Consider the following 19,594-nt stretch of genomic DNA (forward strand, 5'->3'; position numbering starts at 1 on the left):
GTAATTTACTTTTGTAACGCTCACATTATTTTAAAATGCACTAGTCGCGAGTACAAAAACTTTTTTCGTTTTTTATTTAATGACAAGAAAAAAACAATTGTACTTTCACATGGAAAAACTCGTAATATTTCGAGAAAACATATTTCGTCTCAAGAAATATTGTAATATCACGAGAAAAACAAACGCGATCACTCTAAACAGGTAGTCAGGCAAGCGAAATGAGATTCTAACCTTATATTCTTTCGCCCTCGTGTGGCTACTTCAGGAACTTCCCAACCCTCCACATCGAGTGCGATTGATTTTACAGAAAAAAAGGAAAGCAAGAAAAAAAGAAAACGTGCAGCACAGAGACACACAGAAGGGGAGGACGAGGCTCTCGGCGTCAGATCTCAACTCGGGAGCCCCCCCGGCCGGTGCTCATGCGCGCGCAGTCCTAATAAAGACGAGAGGGGGGACCCCCCAGACGAGAGAAGCCCAAAGGGAGAACCGAGACGCCGCGAGACGGATGCAACAGTTGGTGGGATGCGACGCGCCAATTAGCGGCCCTCGCGTGTTTATTAAGCAGCCGCGACGGGCCAGGGGAGGGCGGCGGGTGGTGGTGGTGGGTAGGGGGGAAACCTCGAGTGCGCCGTGGATGTTCCGAACTAAGACGCACCACCGAGGGATGATCGGCGGCGGTGACAGCGGTGGCGGCGGCGGCTGCGGCGGCGACTGAGTCAGCATGCATCGAATCGCCCCGCGGCGGCGCAAGCTCCGGACGCTGTGGGCCTCGCTCGCCCTGCTGGCTCTGTCCGTGGCCGCCTGCAGCGCGCTCTTCACGGCGTGGACCTGGCGCCAAACCCGGGACCTGTCCCAGTCCTTTCACATCCTCCAGGAGCGCCTCGAGCAGGTCGGGGCCACAACAGCACCAGCAGCAACAACAACTAAACTATGAGCAACCTTTGCGTGCGTGTGAGCGTGCACGCGCGTTCAGTGCGTGTGCGCGGGTGGTTGCTTGTGCGCAAAATTGGTTATGCAACTTAACTCGTGCATGCGGTTACGGGAATCATCGTGGGGGATGTGTGGTGGGTTTTAAATGCACATTTCCCACTCTCGAACCCACAATTTTATTGTCTTTTGTGAAGAAAAAAAATATATATCAGTTTACCGGAAAGTCTCTAGTTATTCTTGACCCCCATCCCTCCGCAAAAAAAAATCTAAATTTGAATTTAGCATCAGTGACAAATGTCAACAAAAAAAAAAAAAAAAAAAATCAAAGAGTCATACGAAGCCTCTGTGACAGATGCATACAATCTTTCTTGAATATGCCTTCCCAAGATACGAAGGGATACAGCATGTTTCCGATTGTGCCCAGACATTGACATTGGAGCATGACTATGATCACTTTTTTCTTGGGAAGTTTTTCCAAATTTTGTCTGGTTTATCTCTCGGGAGGAGGAAAATTGGTGTCAACATGTTTGTTTTTAAGACAAGTACACCCAACGGGTCGTTACTTGGGGTGTCCGAAGTCTGGTTGTGGTTGGGCGCCAACGGTGGGGTTGGGGGTTTCAACCCGCAGATCACCTCACTCTGGACACATGTCGGGCTGATGCTTAGAATATTAGTCGCTCGCCTCGCGACGGTATCTTTCCGTTCAAGCACACGCGCATAAAGAGGCGCAGACACACGCTGCTCCTCCAGTGGGGCCCCCCGCCAAGCGTTTCAAAGTCTGCTGGCGCCGCAAATCGACTTTCTTTCCCAGAAAGACGCGGAGAGTGGGGCCAAGCACTAAAAACGTGCACGGGGTGGGGGTAAGAGGGGTGGGGTGATATGGAAGCGAATGATGCAAACTTGTTCATGGCGCGTGTGTATTTGTGTGTGTGCGCAGGTCAACACGCAGAGGAAAGCCATTGTGCAACTCATTCTGGAGAAGCGAGAGCTGCTCGTCGGCCAGAGAGTGAAGCGAGACGGTACGCGCACGCACAATCCACACGTCTTTTTGGGCCGTACGCCACTCGGGCCGCAGCTAAAAGTCGACACAGGAAGCAGTAGGCAGCTGGACGTCTGTGGCAAAAAAAAAAAAATTACAGGTCTGACCGTAGTGGCCTCGCAGTCCAGAAAAACCAGCTGGCTCAAGAACGAGGGCTTGTTGCACGCTTTTGGGCTGTCAGTTTGACTTTTTTAGGGGGGCAGTTGCGACTCCCACAGCTATGATTTGTTGTGAAAGCTGGGATACTTGATGACCTATCATTGCGGTATTTATAGCGGCCGTTTTGCGGGCGGCTGGAAGAATACGTCCGGGAGTGAACCCATGAGACAGCGGTGCGGGGTGGGCGATTTTTTTTTCTCAAAAGAAACTTTGAGCTGTCTTAATGCCTCTGAGAGTTGATGTTTACTGTCAAGCTAAACAGAAAAGACAATTATACTTTTGTGTTTTGAAAACAAAAACCCACTTGGCCTGACGAGTGCTCCCCACTAGCTTAATGCGAACGCATGGCAGACAGCGACTTTCACCAGCGAAATGTTAGCATACGTGGTTGGCAAAGTTATGATAGCTAATGACAACTAACAAAGAAACCATTCCAGCGGGCCGTTTTCATCACGAAATGGATTAAAAACAAACATACTTGACCAAAATAAAAACAAATGAAAAACACTTGAAAATCTGGCATCCAGAGAACACTAATCGTTAATGGATATTCAGAAAATGGCCTAAAAAACTAATTCAAACTAACCAAATAAAAAAAGAAAAGAAAACAAAAGGTAAAGTAAAAACAAAGTGCAGTGAAAAATCCGAAACTACAGTATTATAACAGAGACAGTCATAGAAGACTGCAGAAGACAGCTAATGCTATACACTCAGGAAATCGAGCTTCAATCCCTGTTTGTCTGCCCGTCCGTCCGTCCGTCTGTCTACCTGCCTGCCTACCTACCCCTCCATCCATCCATCTCTCGCTCCCCATCCATCCATCTATCAAATCTATCCATCCATACATCTATCTATCTATCTATCTATCTATCTATCTATCTATCTATCTATCTATCTATCTATCTATCTATCTATCTATCTATCTATCTATCTATCTATCTATCTATCTATCTATCTATCTATCGCTCTGCATCCATCCATCTGTCCATCCATCCATCCATACATCCATCTATCCGTCCATACATCCATCCATCTATCGCTCTCCATCTATCCACCCACCCATACATCCATCTATCTATCCATCTCTCGCTCTGCATCTATCACCCATCCATCCATCCATCCATCCGCCCGCCCGTCCATCCATCCATCCATCCATACATCCATCCATCCATACATCCATCTATCCATCCATCAAGTTTTTCAGAGCAGTACAGCATTCGAGAACTTTTGTCACCAGATCGAGTTAATTTATTGCCTGGCAATGTTTGCGTCTTTGGACACACTTTTCCACCACTTTATCTCTCTTATTCCGTTTACATTGGATGGTATGGTCTTCTCCACTTCATTTTTTTCTGGGGGGGAGGGACTCAGCCGATGATGAAAAGAACAGTTTGAGGGAACGCATGAAAAGCATGTGATGGCAAATCTTTTGACCATCTGCTAAGCGTGTTAAGAACGGCGACAAGATGGGCGGCAAAGGAGCACGCCCTCGGGAGACACATTGTGCAACCGCAGAAGTGTGTTTTCTTTGTCACACTCACGTTTTTTTGTATCCCCCCCCCCCCCCCCCAAAAAAAAAGGGGGGACCCTGCGCGGGAAGCACGGAAACGGCAAGAAAGCTGCGTCTCACTTTGAGAGTAAGTAGCCTGGCAGATGGCTCGTTTCACGTCTGAACAGAAAAAAAGCCTTAATTGACTTTGCTTTTTCTTTCCCAACAGTCACCAAAGTCTCCTCACAGCAAGGTAAGAACGGGGTACGCCAAGGTGGTGCTAAAGTGTGGGAATGGCTGCACGTTACTCACCTGACATGACGTTCGGTGCACTTTCAGTGGGCCAAGGCGGCGTGATCAAAGGCTGGGAAGAGCGCGTGCTCAACATGAGCAAAGCTGTGAGCTACAACAAGGACGAAGGCACCTTTGTCGTGGAGAAAGCCGGCGTCTACTTCCTCTTCTGTCAGGTACGCCCCCAACAAACCACGCACCTTACGATGACCCTCGAATATATAAATATTAGGCGATTCGCACTCAAGCGCAGGAACAGTGGCGTCAAATGGGGTATCGGATAAGGTCAAATGCGTCTCAGTTGCTTTTTACATTTCATATCTGGAGATTTAATGACCGGACATTGAACCAAGAAGTAGACTAGCACCTACTACCCGAACCAAGAAGTTCCGATCATCAAACCAGGAAGTAGACTATCACTTACTGCCCAAGCCTGGAAGTAATGCTCATCGAGCCGAGAAGTAGCACTTACTGCCCTAACCAGGAAGCACCGATCATCGAACCAAGTAGAACTTAATGCTTGAACCAGGAAGTAGACTAGCACCTAATGCCCTAACTCAAAAGCGCCGATCTGTGAACCAGGAAGTAGACTACCACTTACTGCCTGAACCAGGGTGTACCGATCATCGAACCAGCAAATAGACCAGCACTTCCTTCCTGAACCAGGAAGTACACTACCACCTACTGCCATAACTAGGAAGTAGCAATCATCAAACCAGAAAGTGCACTACCACCCAATGCCCTTACCAGGAAGTACTGATCACTGAACCAGGGAGTAGACTAGCACTTACTGCCCTAACCAGGAAGTAACGATCATTGAACCAGGAAGTACAGAAGGCATGTTAGAGGGAAGAGAGTCGATTAGAGTCAGAAGAAGTCAACCGTATTGTCTTTTCTCAGCCAGACGACACCCCAGTAGAGTGCCGGATGCAGCTAAGACGTAGCGCTGACATCTAAAGAAATTCAAGAATACGGGGAATAGAGTCGAATAGAAAGTAAGACGCGGTCCAAAGTGAGATGGAGTTAAAAAATACAATATCAATATTATATTCCAAAGGAGGGAGGCACCGTGCAGAGGTGTAGGGTTCGATTCCAGCGCAGGCTCCCCTGCGTGGAGTTTGCATGTTCTCCTGGTGCCTGAGTGGGTTTTCTACCGGTATTCCAGTTTCCTCCCACATCCCCCAAAAAACATGCATGGCAGGTTGATGGGGCACTCCAAATTGTCCCTGGGTGTGATTGTGGATGATTGTTTGTCTCTACGATTGGCTGGCGACCAGTTTGGGGCGTACGCTATCTCATCCCCTGAAAGCAGTGATAGGCTCTGGAACGCCTACAAATCTTGTCCACGCATAAAGTATTTGGATGGATATTCAAAAGACGTATCAGTTGGGAAGGACGCATCGATGATGGGGGCAGGTTAGAGTGCCCCGTTGCGCCACAGTGGATACTGAAGCTGTCCCGGCCCGCTTGGCAGGTCCTGTTCAACGAGCAGGAGTCGCAGTACGTCAAACTGGACGTGGTGACGGGGGGTCAAAGGCCGCAGAAGCTGCAGTGCATGGAGGGCTACGGGACCACCCCGTCGGCCGGCCCGCACCCGTCGCACTTCCTCAAGCCGTGCCAGGTATCAGGTCTCCTGCGCCTGGACAAGGGAACCCAGCTGCACGTCATCACAGGCCCGTCCTTCCGCCTGCACACGGTGGGCAACCCGTCGGCCTCGCCTCACGTCTTCAGCATCTTTAAAGTCAACTGACGTCTCCCCCTCCCGGGGTTTGGGGGGGGGGGGGGGGGTCGTCCCTCCAAGATGTCCCTGAGCGCCATCTTTTCCTGTGGACGCTCGATTTAAGGGAGGGTGGGGTAATAGAGAGGGCTCGGGGGGATTTTGGCACCTGGACGCTGTTTGGCTAGCGACGCCTCGTCTCCACCTCCCCGCGAGGGGGCGAATGGGAATGGGGAGCCGAGCTGCCACTGTTGGGGACGGACAGTGCGCAAAACTCGGAACATTTTGCACATCAGAGATGTCAACTTTGTTTTTCCAACATCAAACTGGACATTTTGTTTTTTTTTACCGGGAGCAGTCATTCATTTCTCTTTGTTCTTTTTTGTTGCTATTTTTGCCTATCGTTCAAAAATCAAACGAGGAGAGATTGTTTCGATCATCGAATGGAACAAAGGGGGAGAGCAAGATGACGGACATTTTGAAAAGCGCTCGTGGGTCACGAGAACACGAAAGGCTGCGTTTGGGTGATTTTCTTTCTCAATAGGGTTGAGGTCAAGGGATGGGAGTGGAATGTTTCTTTTTTTTTTCCTCCGCAGGGGTGTCCAATTTAAAATGAACCCCCGCCCCACATCCCAGCATTACATTTATGGAGCACAAAGATTTGAGACTTAAAAAAAAAATGGGAGTTTTGGAAGAATTCAATTGAAAAATATAACCTGATGAGAATGATGTCAAATTATGCAATGAAAAAGGTTGTCCGTTCTTTTGTGAAAGGCAGATTTTGATATGGGAAGTGCGAGGGGGGGGTCGTCAGTCACATAAGTAAGATCTCTTTTTTTTTTTTTTTTCAAGAAATGAAGTCACAATTTAGTGATTTTTTTTTTTTGGGGGGGGGGGATATCACACAATCCGCAAAATTTCCAGTCAGTTAATTGGTCAAAAGAAATTTTGGACAAGTATTGCGGCTGATGAGTGTACAATTTTCTTCCCCACCAAGAAGGAAAAAAAATGCTGATTTTTAACAAAAAGTTTGAATAAACCATATTTCATTCCATCCATCCATCCATTTTCCGTACCGCTTATTCCTCATTAGGGTCGCGCGGGGTGCTGGAGCCTATCTCAGCTGTCTTCGGGCACGAGGCGGGGGACACCCTGAATTGGTTGCCAGCCAATCGCAGGGCACACAAAGACAAACAACAGTCAACTCACACCTAGGGACAATTTGGAGTGGTCATTCTGCCTGCCATGCATGTTTTTTTTTTGAGTGTGGGAGGAAACCGGTGGACCCGGAGAAAACCCACGCGGGTCCGGGGAGAACATACAAACTCCACACAGGGAGGCCGGACCGGGACACGAACCGGCGACCTCTGCACTGTGAAGCCGGTGTGATAACCACTCGTCGACTACCAGGCCGCCTTCATTCCAAAGCAAAAAAAAAAAAAAAAACTGAGAAATTTGATTGATGAATTAAAGGACAACCGACGCCTGCAGACAAGTTGTGTCCATGATTTGTAAAATCACTTCAAATGACTTCTACGGATCATATTTTACAAAGATTCCATTGCATATTTGACATTTTAAGACTCGCGTGAATATTCAGGAAGTCTTGTTTTCGAGTTGGTGACGATGCCCTAAGTGACGTCACGTCTGGAACGCCCCTGACCGAGAAAGCGACACACAATGCATTTTGGGTACTTTGTTTGGTCTGAAAACTTCGTGTTAATGGTGAAATTAGAAGGAAAACACATAAATAACATGATGGTGAATCGTTATGTGTTGCACCAAGACTACTATTTGATTCTAGTTGACACAAATTCCCAGCAGACAAATCAGCCCATTTCCAACGGAGCTTGGGCGCCATCTTCTGCATTTTCTGGGTGCTGCATTGAGTCCTGACGGCTCAAATTGATACGGGAGGACTTCTTTAATCGATTGCAAACATTTATGCTTTCCTCTTCAGAACTATTTGAATCATATTCATAACTGGATGAGTAACAAGAAAACATCTTCTCCGAATCTGAAGCCATTGTTTTGATTCACTAGCAATGCAAGACGTCTTGGCGTGACATCACGAACAAGGGGGCGGGACCTACGGAAACTTGCAATTTCCAGGGTCATTTTGAAGTAGTTTTGGGACACTTTAAGTCATTTTTATTGGTGTTTTTCACTTGACTTAAAATATCGGCCTGCGTGTTTTGGGTATTTTAGATGCTATAAAACGTTTTTCTGATGTCAGTTAGGAAACAAAAAAATGGTGTCGGTTGTCCTTTAAAGTAGTTTTTAATCTTGAGAAAAGTCGGAAGTGGACATAAAATAAAAAGGGGGGTATCCGATTTGAAAGAAGGAACAAAATAACCCGTTTAGGAAAACAAAGGCATATTTTTATGACATATTTTTATGATATCGGGGTGGGGGATGAGAAAATTGTCCTCTATTTGTTTCAGAAACCAGTATACTTATGAGAACATGTTTAGATTTTGGGGAGGCATAAATAACTCACTTTTGGAAAAACAACTCAGCACAAAGGGGGAAAAATCAATCTTGTATCTCGACTTAAGCCCAGGTCTAGAAAAATAGGTCAGATTTGTTTTCGGTCACATCCAATTTTTTTCTGTTAAGAAAAGGGGCAAATCTTAGCCAGGTTTCTTTAATATTAGGCCATGACGAATGAAAATCATTATTTGTATTTTTTTTTCAGTCAAAAAGACAATCTCATAAGAAAAGACCCATTTTACTATTTTCAGAATAATTTGCAACGCGGTGAAATGCCCCCTCCCCCCCTCACAAAAAAAAGCAACATTCCAATCATGTTTTTGCAGAGCGAGTACGCTAATAGAGAATAAGCGAAAGGCGAGCAGTCTTGCGCAAGGCAAACAAGTGTGTTATTTCCAGCCGCGGTTTGCCTTTGTTTATAAGTCGTTTTTGTGGGCTCGCCGCATTGCTTTGCCCCGGGCGCTCGGCCTTCGTGCCGGCCCAAACCTTGCACAGCACAGAGGAGCCTGTCACCATTTTTATCCTCTTTTCATTTCCTCGCCGTCCTCCTTGGGACATTTGAAAGTAAGCCCCCCTCCCGGTCCAGCGCCTCATATTTCCCCCCCGTCAGCACAACCCCGCCATCTCCATTTTCACTTCCTCAATGTGAAGCTGCAACGTCTACATTGCCTTGCTCTTATTCCTATTTTGATAAAGGTCAAAGGTGACGTGCCGGTGCCTTGTGAGGCAGCGTATGCAAAAGCCTGGATGCTTTGCGTTTTTTGCGGTAAGAATTGATCATTTTTGTCAAAGGAAAAAAACAGTCACACTGATGTTGTATACAGGCTATACATGTCAAGTCATTCATACAAAAAGAAAACAGATAAACTGTGTTTGTAAAATATTTTATTTGAATAAAATATGTTTGTTATTCTTAATTTATGTGTAATTAATTTCCTGAAATTAATTAACCAACATTTTACCAAGTATTTTTGTCATTTTTTTAATTCAAAGCGATTCATTGGTATTTCATATACAGTGATACCTTGGTTTACGAACCCCTCGGTTTACGAACGTTAAATTTATGAAAATTTTACCCTGGCATACAAACTAGTTTTCGGGATACACACGGAGCTGCCACAATGATTGGTGTGTCGTTCGCAAACGAGCCCGTTCTCAAAGAAAATGGCAGCCGGCTTGTCTTGGTCCTCTATTCCCCGCCCCCAGTCATCGGTGGTTAAAGCCACGTGATTGGTCAAGGACGCAGCAGTGAGGGGAGGTGGTTTAAACATTAAAGAGACAGACAGACAGAAGTGACAAAATGGATAGAAAACAGTGAAATTTGGACTTGTTTCAACTTTGATCGTTCAAAGGCAGAGTGTAGACTGCAAGGTTAAAATTCCCATCAATCAGGCTCCACAAATAACCCGCACAAGCCATCTGTACACTTGATGCAAAAAAACTATCAACCCAGCTAAACAGAACACAATTGATGAGGAACGAGATACAATTATCGCAGAGAAAGCACTTCCAAGGGATCATTCCTCAAGATGGTGAAAGAAGAAGGTTACGTTACTCATCAAGTGTTTAATGCTGATGAAAGCGGCCTCTCCATTCCATCAACGACCATCAAAAAGGTAAATAAAACGACTTTATTATACAGTACAGTTTATTTCTTTAATTATAATACCATCACACATTTATTATACATAGAATAAGATATATTTTGTGTAGATTGAAGGCTTAGAAAATTGGAAAGTAGAAAATTATGTTTTATGGGGACCTGGGAACAGATTATTCTCATTTTAATGGTTTCCTATGGGAAATTAATTTTTGGGATACACACTTTTCGCCTTACACACTCTGGGAACCAATTCAGTTCGTAAGCCAAGGTACCACTGTAATAAAAATAAAACACATTTCTGAAAAATAAAGTACCAATTAATTTTTCATAAATTTGACAGGATATATTTTGCAGTATATTCTTCTTTAAAATGTTCAAGATGTAATTTTTTTAAGAAGGCTGTGAACATTTCCACATGCACTGCAAGAAAATGATGCCCTAACATTGAGCCTTGTGGCACTCCATCCAACCATATACTTGGCCACATGGCAACTGTACTCTTCCTGTCACAGTTTGACTTGAACAAAAAAGTATTCAGAGAGCATGCACATCTCATTTCATTCCGTTTTATTACAAACAAACAAAATATGTTATTTTAAAAATAAAAAAGGGGGACAAGGCAAAGTGCTTTTTTTGGGGTGGCGGGGGAATCATTTTTCCCTTGAAAAAAAGTGAAAAAAACTTGTTTTCCTTATTTACTTTGTCCGCTTGTATGTTTCAATAAGGCATTTTTTAGTGGGTTCTCTTCAACAATGGAGTGTACAAAACAATTAAAGTTAAAGGTATATATTTCGGGCTGGCATATACAGTGGATATAAAAAGTCTACACACCCCTGTTTAAATGCCAGGTTATTATGATTTAAAAAAGTCCCCATCATTAATGCAACGTAAACTATAACCTGTACAACACAATTGAAATTTTTTTTGTGTGGGGAAGTTGCACAAGTGTGCACACCCTAAAAAAACGGACTGTATGGCTGTTTTCAGAATTAACCCATCACATTCAAAGTCGTGATAAATGAATCTGCTCCCTCCTGCCACCGCTTGAAGTGTTTCTGATGAACACCAAATAAAGTTCAGCGGTTCAATAGGATTTTCCTGACACCTTTGCACTCAAATCTCTGGCATTTGAACAGAGTTGTGTCAACAGTTGACATCTACTGTAGAAACGTGTGCGTGTGTGTTGTGTGTGTTGTGTGTGTCTAAACCACCTGCTAGCCCAAAATCTAAAATGGAGGCATCAGAAATGACAAAGCAATTTCTGAAGTTACTCTGAAACTTCTTCGTGACACGTTAAAAAAAAGGCAACAAAGCCCTAAAAAGTGTGTTTGTGTTATCGGTCAGAAACATTCACAGGGAGCTTTGTGGTTAAAAACAAACAAAAAGCAAGAGAGAGAGAGAGAGAGAGAAAAAAGAGCATTACCCAACTGTACACTCATAATGATTGACGCAGCCGTCAGAAATTTGCATGCAGCTTTGAATGGGAGGCTGTGTGTGTGTGTGTGTGTGTGTGTGTGTGCGTGTGTGTGTGTGTTTGTGCGCGTGTTCGCACATGTTAGGGCCACACTGAAAATAAGCAACAAATATGATATGAGAATGAATGTCATGACATAATCCGTCTTTGTTTGAAGGTCAACATTTAAGACGAAATATAATTTAAAAAAATCATTCATTGATTGATGTTAGTCTTGGAATTATGAAGACATTTTAGAACAGTTTTTTGAGATTCAAGGTGGATTCATTTAACAAACAAAAAAATACAGTGATACCTCGGCTTACGAACTTAATTCGTTCCTAGACACAGTGTGTAAGGCGAAAAGTGTGTATCCCAAAAATTAATTTCCCATAGGAAGCCATTAAAATGAGAATAATCCGTTCGAAGGTCTCCATAAAACATAATTTTCTACTTTCTAATTTTCTAAGCCGTAAAACTACACAAAATATACCTTATTTTATGTATAATAAATGTGCTATAATATTATGATTAAAGAAATAAACTGTACTGTACAATAAAGTCATTTTATTTACCTTTGTGATGGTCGTTAATGGCTTGATGGAATGGAGTGTCCAGTTTCCTTAGTATTAAAGACCAGATGAGGAATGTAACCTTCTTTCACCATCTTGAGGAATGATCCCTTTTAGGTGCTTTCTCTGCAATCATTTTACCTTGTTCCTCATCAATTTTGTTCTGTTTAGGTGGGTTGATAGATTTTTGCATCAAGTGTACAGATGGCTTGTGTGGGTTATTTGTGGAGCCTGATTGATGGGATATTTTAACCTTGCAGTCTACACTCTGCCTTTGAACTATCAAAGTTGAAACAAGTCCAAATTTCACTGTTTTCTATCCATTTGCTCATTCTCTCTGTCGTCTGCCTGTCTCTTTGAGGTTTTAACGGCCTCGCTCTCTCTCTCTCTCTCTCTCTCTCTCTCTCTCTCTCTCTCTCTCTGTCTAACCCCCAACCCCTCACTGCTGTATTCTTGACCAATCACGTGGCTTTAACCGACGACTGGGGGCGGGGAATAGAGGACCAAAACAATCGGCTGCCATTTTGTTGTTAGAAGAACGGGCTCGTTCGCAAACGACACATCATTCATTGTGGCGCTCTGTGTGTATCCCGAAAAAAGTTTGAATGCCAAGGTAAACTTTTCATAAATTTAACGTTCGTAAACCGAAAAGTTCATAAGCCAAGGGGTTCGTAAACCGAGGTATCACTGTACTGAAATTGTATGAGTTTATTTTCAGAAAACAATGTACTGTAGCCATCATTTTTACAAGAAAATGGTTTTGGGGGAGAAGTCTTTTTGTGAGAAATATTTCACTTATTTGACGATGTTAATCTTAAACAATTGTGTGTTTTTTCATAATATCGCAAGAAATTTGTTGAGTTGTAAAGTTTTTCAAGAAAAAAAAGTCAAGTCATAATTTTCCATCAGGCCAGTTGTGTTTGACAGTCTTCCTTTGACAAGAATCAATTCTAACATGTTTCAAGAGACAGTCAATCTTAAGAGAATAGTCACATTCATCCATATGAAAGTCAGTATACGCATCAGTGCTCTGCGTGGAACTGTCGCGGCTTGGAATTGAAACGGATTGACGTGGGACAGGAGATCTGAGACAATCTCCTTTCTTACAGCTTTGTGTTTGCCTTACACGTTTAGTTTGTAGCAGAGGTGCACAATTCACTATGACGTCCCTGATGCACTGGTGACAAGGACGCGTTGATCCTCTCCTCTTTCATCTAGAACTGTGTCATACAACAAAGAGGGTGCAGAAAGTGCTTAAGATTGAATAACTGTCTGTGTCTTTTGTTATTTAGTTTTATAATAATAATAATAATAATAATAATAATAATAATAATATACAGTAAAGTCTCGTTATATCGATATTCTCGGGAGTTGGAAAAAATATCGATATAACCGGACTATCGATATATCCGATCCTGCCGCATGTAAATTTTCTCCTTGTGTTCATAGAAATAGTATCGTAATAAGCAGTACTATCGATATAACCGATATCGATATAACGAGACTACTCTAATAATAATAATAATACATTTAATTTATAAGCGCCTTTCAAAACTCTCAAGGTCACTTTACAGTCACAGGATAAGTTTTTCTGTGGGTGAGAAGCAGCAGCCACACACACCAGCGTTCACTCAACCCGGAATAACTCAAAAAGATAGAAAGCTAGCTAGCTAGCTAGCTACTGGAATTCTAGATAGCTAGCCAACTAGATAGCTAATGTTTCCTGACTCAAATAGCTAGCTAGCTAGATAGCTACATTGCTATTAGCAAGCTCTCTAGCTAGTTAGATAGCTTGCTAGCTAGATAGCTAATGTTTCCTGATTTATTGTTGTTTTGACTTCACAATGGCGCCGCGAGAGTAGCTGCCTTTTACAGCAGTATTTAGTTTTTCTACTTCCTTTCATTTTTCTTCTTTTCGTAACTTTTCTGTTGTGAAATGTACATTTTCTCACTGATAGACTAATAAAGGCTAATCCAATCCAATCCAATAGTAAAAAAAACGGCCGTCAAACAAAGATTTTCACCACAATAAATGTTGTTTCTTTTCAGTGCAGCTTGAATATTCATATTTTTATGTGTGTGTGGGTGGCATTAACCTAGTCGTCAATACAAATGACCTCACTGCCGCGTTGCTCCCGTCGCAGTTCTCCTTCCCGCTCTTTCTTCACCGACAAGGGGGGGCCGTTGAGCACTGCGAGGTGGGGGCCAGGGGGATAAAGGTTGTTGGAGATGGGAGAAGATGTCGGAGTTAACCACTGAGTGATTCCCGGATGCGCCACAAGCGATGGTGTCGGGGCATAGACCCCAGCGGCACACCGTAAAACAAGACATGCATTTGACACAAAGGCCGCAGACGCTTCCCACGTTCGTCGAACGTGCTCGGGGAGTTCGCCGGCGAGTTGACGGCGCCTTTTCCAAACAAAAGCTCGGAATAGATGACGGGTGCGCTTGCACCGGGGCTCCGATGTCATAACAGAGCTTCCAGATCAGCCCTGCGATAAGAAGGCAAGACTAACGCGATCCGTGGCCCTTTGCCAGCGAGGGGCCAACGGAGGGACTGGAAAGGGAGAAGTGGGAGAATATCGCATGAGAAGGAAAACAAATGGAGGTGAAGACTGGGTGAACGAGGAAGCGAGTCGGCCGCCGATTAAAAGTTGGCCACTAGAGGGCGCGCGGAAATTTTGGATTATATTTCGGGGTGACCTTTTATGGCAATTTTTGGTCAAAGACAACTGGGAGAGTCTCCAGCTCACCTGGAGAAAAATGGAAGTGTTGGATGACCAAAGCAAAAGTGGCCCACAGGTAACGGGCAGTTTATGATTTATTTTTTTAATTTGACACCCGTCGAGTTTGAGATTGTTCTGAAAAAACCTAGCATCGCACCAGATGAAACAAGTCAGGTCCAGTAGACCATAAAAAAACTCTGCCCGGTAGGTCCTGCCTGCTATCGAAAGGGACGAAAAGTCTGCCATCTTGGCCCAGCCAGGCAGCGTTTCAGCTCGGCCGAATGTAGCCGTGCCAAAAAGTTCTATTTTGGACCGCACGTCTGTGTGTGTGTGTGTGTGTGTGTGTGTGTGTGTGTGTGTGTAACTTCAGAGCGGAGAGTCGCTCCAGCTGGGCTTTCATAAATCCACACGGCGCTGGACTTTCTCAATCGAGAGGTAGAGAAAGGAAATCAAGAGGTTAGAAGTGATTTGCACGGGTGTCTGAGCGTGACTTTGACACACATCCATGACACAGCAGCAGCAAGGAGCATTCTTTCGGGCTTTTTGCTCTGCACCAAATCCACATGAGGAAATCTGCTTCTTTAGCGGATCACCCCAAAAAAGAGAGAGAAGGAAGAAAGACTCAGAAAGGCCAGATGCAAAACGTTGCCTCTAAAAATGTAGCATGTGCAGGGTTTGCCAAATAGAAATCAACAAGTTGCCTCGAATAAAATTGTGGAGAAATGCGCTGAAATTACACAGGTGATAACGGGCCCTGGTGATGAACGAAAGAAATATGAAGCAGACACAAGAGTTGATGAGTTGGTAAAAATCATTTCTTGCCTACGTTTAGCAAGGGAGACCTGACACTGAGTTTTGCGACATGCTTTTTTAGCATGTTCGCTATCGTAGCTAACGTGTAGCATTCTTAACTCATTCGCTGCCATTATCCAATGTATTCGGGAATTGAAAAGTGTGACGTTGAGTGCCATTGCAGAATTTGTTCCGGTTTTAATTTTTCTTGTGGGGGTGCCGATAAAGCGCTGGTTAGACCCCTGTTTTTTTACCTGCCATGAGCGGGCAGCATTTGCTTTTTTCCATGTTAGCGCTTTGTTACAGCTTCTGCTGTTGTGAAAGCGCTATATAAATCAATATGTATGTACATATTGCATTGTATTTTGTACATCCACCCCCATTTCAAGCTCTGATAACTCCAGACCCATATAATTTAGGAATGATCTCTTTTTGTCTGAACAAAGAAGAGAGTCTAAGGTTTCTTACGCTGCATTGAGTGTTGATGTAGTCCTAAAACTCAATATTCTGTAATATCCTGCAATTTTGAGTGAAAATGACAAAAACCCTGGCACTGGAATGGACACACTTGCACGTTGTCTGGTAATGAATGAGTTAAAAATGCTTCTCTCTCTGTCCTCCTGATTGCTGTTCTTGTACCGGGATTGGGTAAAGTGGGGAAAAATGGATGGTTGGATGGACGGCACAACCGAGTGATGAGATGCACCGTGTGTCAAGACGGGAGGGAAGGGGGGTTCGTAACGCCCAGGTACGCACCCCGTTGTGATTTGGAGTAAGGATAAGCGCTAGCGGATACCACCGGAAGGGGATTGGATTGCCTGCACCAGGTTGTTAGACAGAAAACGGCGACATACAATGAATCCGGTCCAAAATTGAGCGGTCAAGTACTTTGACGTCAACTCGGAGCAACGGCTAGCTTAAGCTAGCGCGAATTAATCGACGACAGGACGTAAGCTCATTCCTCGCCTTTGCTTTCTTTTAATAAAGCGTCGAAGCAGAAGCATCCACATGCCTGATCCAAACCAAATGCCATACCGATGCCCCCCCCCCCCCTCCCACCCTCAACCATTTAATCTGTTTGGGAAGAGAGACACTGAAGTCTTGGCTCCAACCATCCCCCAGCCTCTTTGTGTCCACGGAGCTTGGTGTTCCCGGATGACTTTTGGTCAGTGGCGTTCATCTGCTTGCAGTCTGCACATCCATCCAAGTCTTTTGCAGGATTGCATGTGGGGTCCCGCACAGTCCGCGCCTGCGCGAGTGTCGAGACGGAGGAGTGGAAGGAATGAGGGAGTAGCGGGTCAAAGCGAGGAGAAAGACTCCTTTAGTCTGCTAGCGGATGAAGAATTGATCCAAGGGGAACTCTTTTTTTTTCAAAGGGGGGATTAAAAACTTCAGGAAATGTATTCCTCACAACCTGCGATTGCATTCACATCCAGTCTTCCCCGAGGGCCGCATTTTGTTTTCCACTCCCAACACGCGCGTGATCGGTGCCACTTTCCGACCTGCGACATCCCTCGCTTGGGTGTTCCCCAGGGCGCGATCCCGGGGCCTCGTCAGGGTTTTTTGGGGCGACCGTTACGTGGCAGGTTTTCCACCGTGTTACTGAGCCGATACTTGACAATGATGCTGTGCACCGTCGACTTGGGCATCCGCAGCTCAAGGCCGATGGCCCCCTCCGACTTGCCGTCCTTCCACAGGTCCACCACCCGCTGCCGCTGCACCACATCGTGTTCCTTGGTCTTCTGGCATACTGCGGCGTCGCCGCCGCCGCCGACTGGCCCCCCGCCGGCTCCCCAATTGGCTCCGCCGGCGGCTTCTGTGGGGGCAGACAAGCGGCAGACTGTAGTGGAGGCTCGCAGAGGGGAGCGCGATTATGTGACACTTTAAGGGTCCCCCCCCGCGAGGGGGATTGAGTCGCTCAGAAGACGGCTACTGGAGCGGGTGGGGGAGGGGCTCGGTCCTCCTTGCAGGTGCTTGAACGAAGCCACGTGGTGGCCCTGAAGGGAAATGTTTGGGGTTTTGAGTGGCATTTAATCAGAGGGGGCATGATGTGAGAGGTCACGGCGAGGCAAGGATGGCCGCTTCTGTGCCTCTTCCAGTCTTTCTGGATCCATTCTGAGGACACCATGCTCAGTGGGAGGCACTTTTTTTTCAGTGTCCCAACTGTCCCTCCTCTTCTTCCTCCCCCTCCCCATATCCTCCTCCATATACTGGAACAGCCTGATCATTCTTTGGTTTCACTGCAATTTGAAGGGGGAGTGGATCTCCCAAACTGTCGGCCTCCCAAGTCTGGATGAGACCTTGGATGTGAGGTGTTGATGAGGTTCAGGGGCGCTCTACCCCGTCCGTCCCCATGAAAAGCAGACCCTCGCATTTGAGTTTGATCCAGTTTAGGGAACGTCTCTCAGGACAGGGCTATTATAGGAGCTTGATGGTGGCCAACTTTCTGGGGATTTTGTTGTTTTTAACTCTGTCCACATCTCCAGCCGGGCTCGTTTTCTCCCACTTTGGTCGGGACCCCAATCAGGGGTGGGGGGATGCGGGCTGGTAGACCAAAGTGCACTGGGACGTAGGATCAGGCAGGGCAACTCGCGGCTATTTCCGTCACGCCTTTAACGCGAGCAGAGCGCCTCTGCGGTTGGCGTCCCTTTCTCAAAATACCTCCCCGCGTGTTTTCTTGGCGCGGCTCAGGGATAATGACATTTTCGCCGATGGAACGTGCAATGCCTTTGACAGATGTTTGGGTCTCCGATTACACCCCAGCCGGCGCTGCGCACCAGCAGCCGTTTGGGGAAAGAGAGAGCAGGTTTTTGCAGTTATCTCTGCCACATCTCCGCTCGCACAACATCTTCTCACACGCACGCACGCTTGGCCAGCCGCAGAGCGCGTCTGGCGAGCACATGCCACGGTGAATATCAATTCGCAGGCGGCAGCGGGGAGGACGCGGCGGCCAAAAGGCAATGTGCACATTCCCCGCTCCCAAATGAGTTGTCAGACAGGGTCTGACGTTTCGTGAAAAGAACCTTAATATAGACGCGCAGTTTGGGATAATGTCTATTTCAGGTGGCCGTTTGGCCCGAGACCCAAAACACCCCCTCGTAGCCCCCCCAGATAGACTCCATTGTGGACTTTGGAGGGTCTCAGATGAACACGTTCAAGTACAGCGTTGACAGCGCATTCAATTTTTTTTCCATCTCCCACAACAACAGCGATGGAAATTCTTCAGATGATATCTTTAAATAGGAGCCACGCTCGCTCCGCATGGCTTTTTGCCCGCAATATCGCAACGCCGCCACCGCCGACTAATCAAGTCCAGAACGGAATCAGAATAGACTTGGCTCTTTGCTCAAAGTTAGTTTTGTCTTTTGTTATTCGGCATGCAGTGAATTTTGAGTCTTCTTTTTTTTTTGGTAGGTTTGTTAGTTTTCATGATTGTGTGTGTGTGTGCGTGTGTATAAAATCAACACAGGAACGCCAATTACAATTCCCAAACGACCATCCAACTGCCGCCGAGTAGTCCAGACATAAATAAAAATCTCATTGATTCAATTAAGCGACAACCACAGAATTGAATGAAATACATTTTTTTGGTGTGATTGTGGTTTGTTTTTGCAAAAAAACAATTTTTTTCAAGTCAGTCTTTGTTTTATTTTACCAAATGTTTTTGTATTTTAATTTTGAGCTTTTATTTGTTTTTGTTATAACCACAACAATCTCGGTCGCGGATTGCAAAGCGCAGACGGCGGTGGCGGATTTATTTGACTTGTCCTATTTGAATCCAACGACAGATGGTCGGATAAACCAAAGCATTCGCCAGAAAATCATCAATCACCGAGCGTATTTGGGATGTGGCAGTCTTTTGTTGGTACACCAAAGCTGGCACAGATATGGCAACTGAACGCCGATCCAAGCAAATGATGGAAAAGGTACAAATTAAGTTGACTATTCGCTTAAGCTCTGGGAGAGCCACTTGGGCCTTCGAAAACCGAAGCTGCCATGCGCCTAGTTGAAAACTGTCATCATACATCAATAAAAATATATATTTTGATATCACTTTCAATTGCATAATCACACGCAAACTAAACGGCTGAGAAATGATTTGAAAATTGATTAAATGCTGCCTGGAAAGCCGGCAGTAGCACAGAGATTCCACAAGGTGGCGCCAATGTCGTATCTAATCGGAAAGTAGGGAAAGTTGACCTTTCGCAACGACATAGGTACCCACGTTCGGTAGCTGGCTAGGACTAATTTCTATTCCTTGGAAGGTCTTTTGACGCCTTCATTTGGAATGCGAGAGAGTTTTCAGAAAATTCCGGCACAAATATTTGGC

General features: G+C 45.3%; 2 protein-coding genes across 20 annotated transcripts in view; one reads left to right on the forward strand and one right to left on the reverse strand.

Moving 5' to 3' along the window:
* Positions 1 to 19,594, reverse strand: part of chd3 (chromodomain helicase DNA binding protein 3) — a 54,602-nt gene that overhangs the window by 4,548 nt on the left and 30,460 nt on the right. For 7 of the 19 annotated variants that reach the window (XM_088990727.1, XM_088990729.1, XM_088990726.1 and 4 more), the window contains one exon: positions 10,272 to 17,080. The exons of 5 other annotated variants lie outside the window; for them this stretch is intronic. In XM_088990727.1, the coding sequence (XP_088846853.1) occupies positions 16,818 to 17,080 (263 nt within the window). In that variant the 3' untranslated portion in view covers positions 10,272 to 16,817. Of the gene's footprint in view, positions 1 to 10,271; positions 17,081 to 19,594 lie in introns of those variants that run through there. 7 more of the 19 variants (XR_016114278.1, XM_088990731.1, XM_088990736.1 and 4 more) reach the window with 7 other exon arrangements.
* Positions 246 to 9,035, forward strand: tnfsf12 (TNF superfamily member 12). Its single transcript, XM_088990741.1, has 6 exons — positions 246 to 889; positions 1,868 to 1,949; positions 3,709 to 3,765; positions 3,847 to 3,870; positions 3,957 to 4,084; positions 5,383 to 9,035. The coding sequence occupies exons 1-6, from the start codon at positions 722 to 724 to the stop codon at positions 5,656 to 5,658; spliced, it is 735 nt and encodes a 244-aa protein (XP_088846867.1). The 5' UTR covers positions 246 to 721; the 3' UTR covers positions 5,659 to 9,035.

The sequence above is a fragment of the Hippocampus bargibanti genome, linkage group LG02 (assembly GCF_051943395.1).
Source record: "Hippocampus bargibanti isolate YZ-2025 linkage group LG02, ASM5194339v1, whole genome shotgun sequence".
NCBI classification, from domain to species: domain Eukaryota; kingdom Metazoa; phylum Chordata; class Actinopteri; order Syngnathiformes; family Syngnathidae; genus Hippocampus; species Hippocampus bargibanti.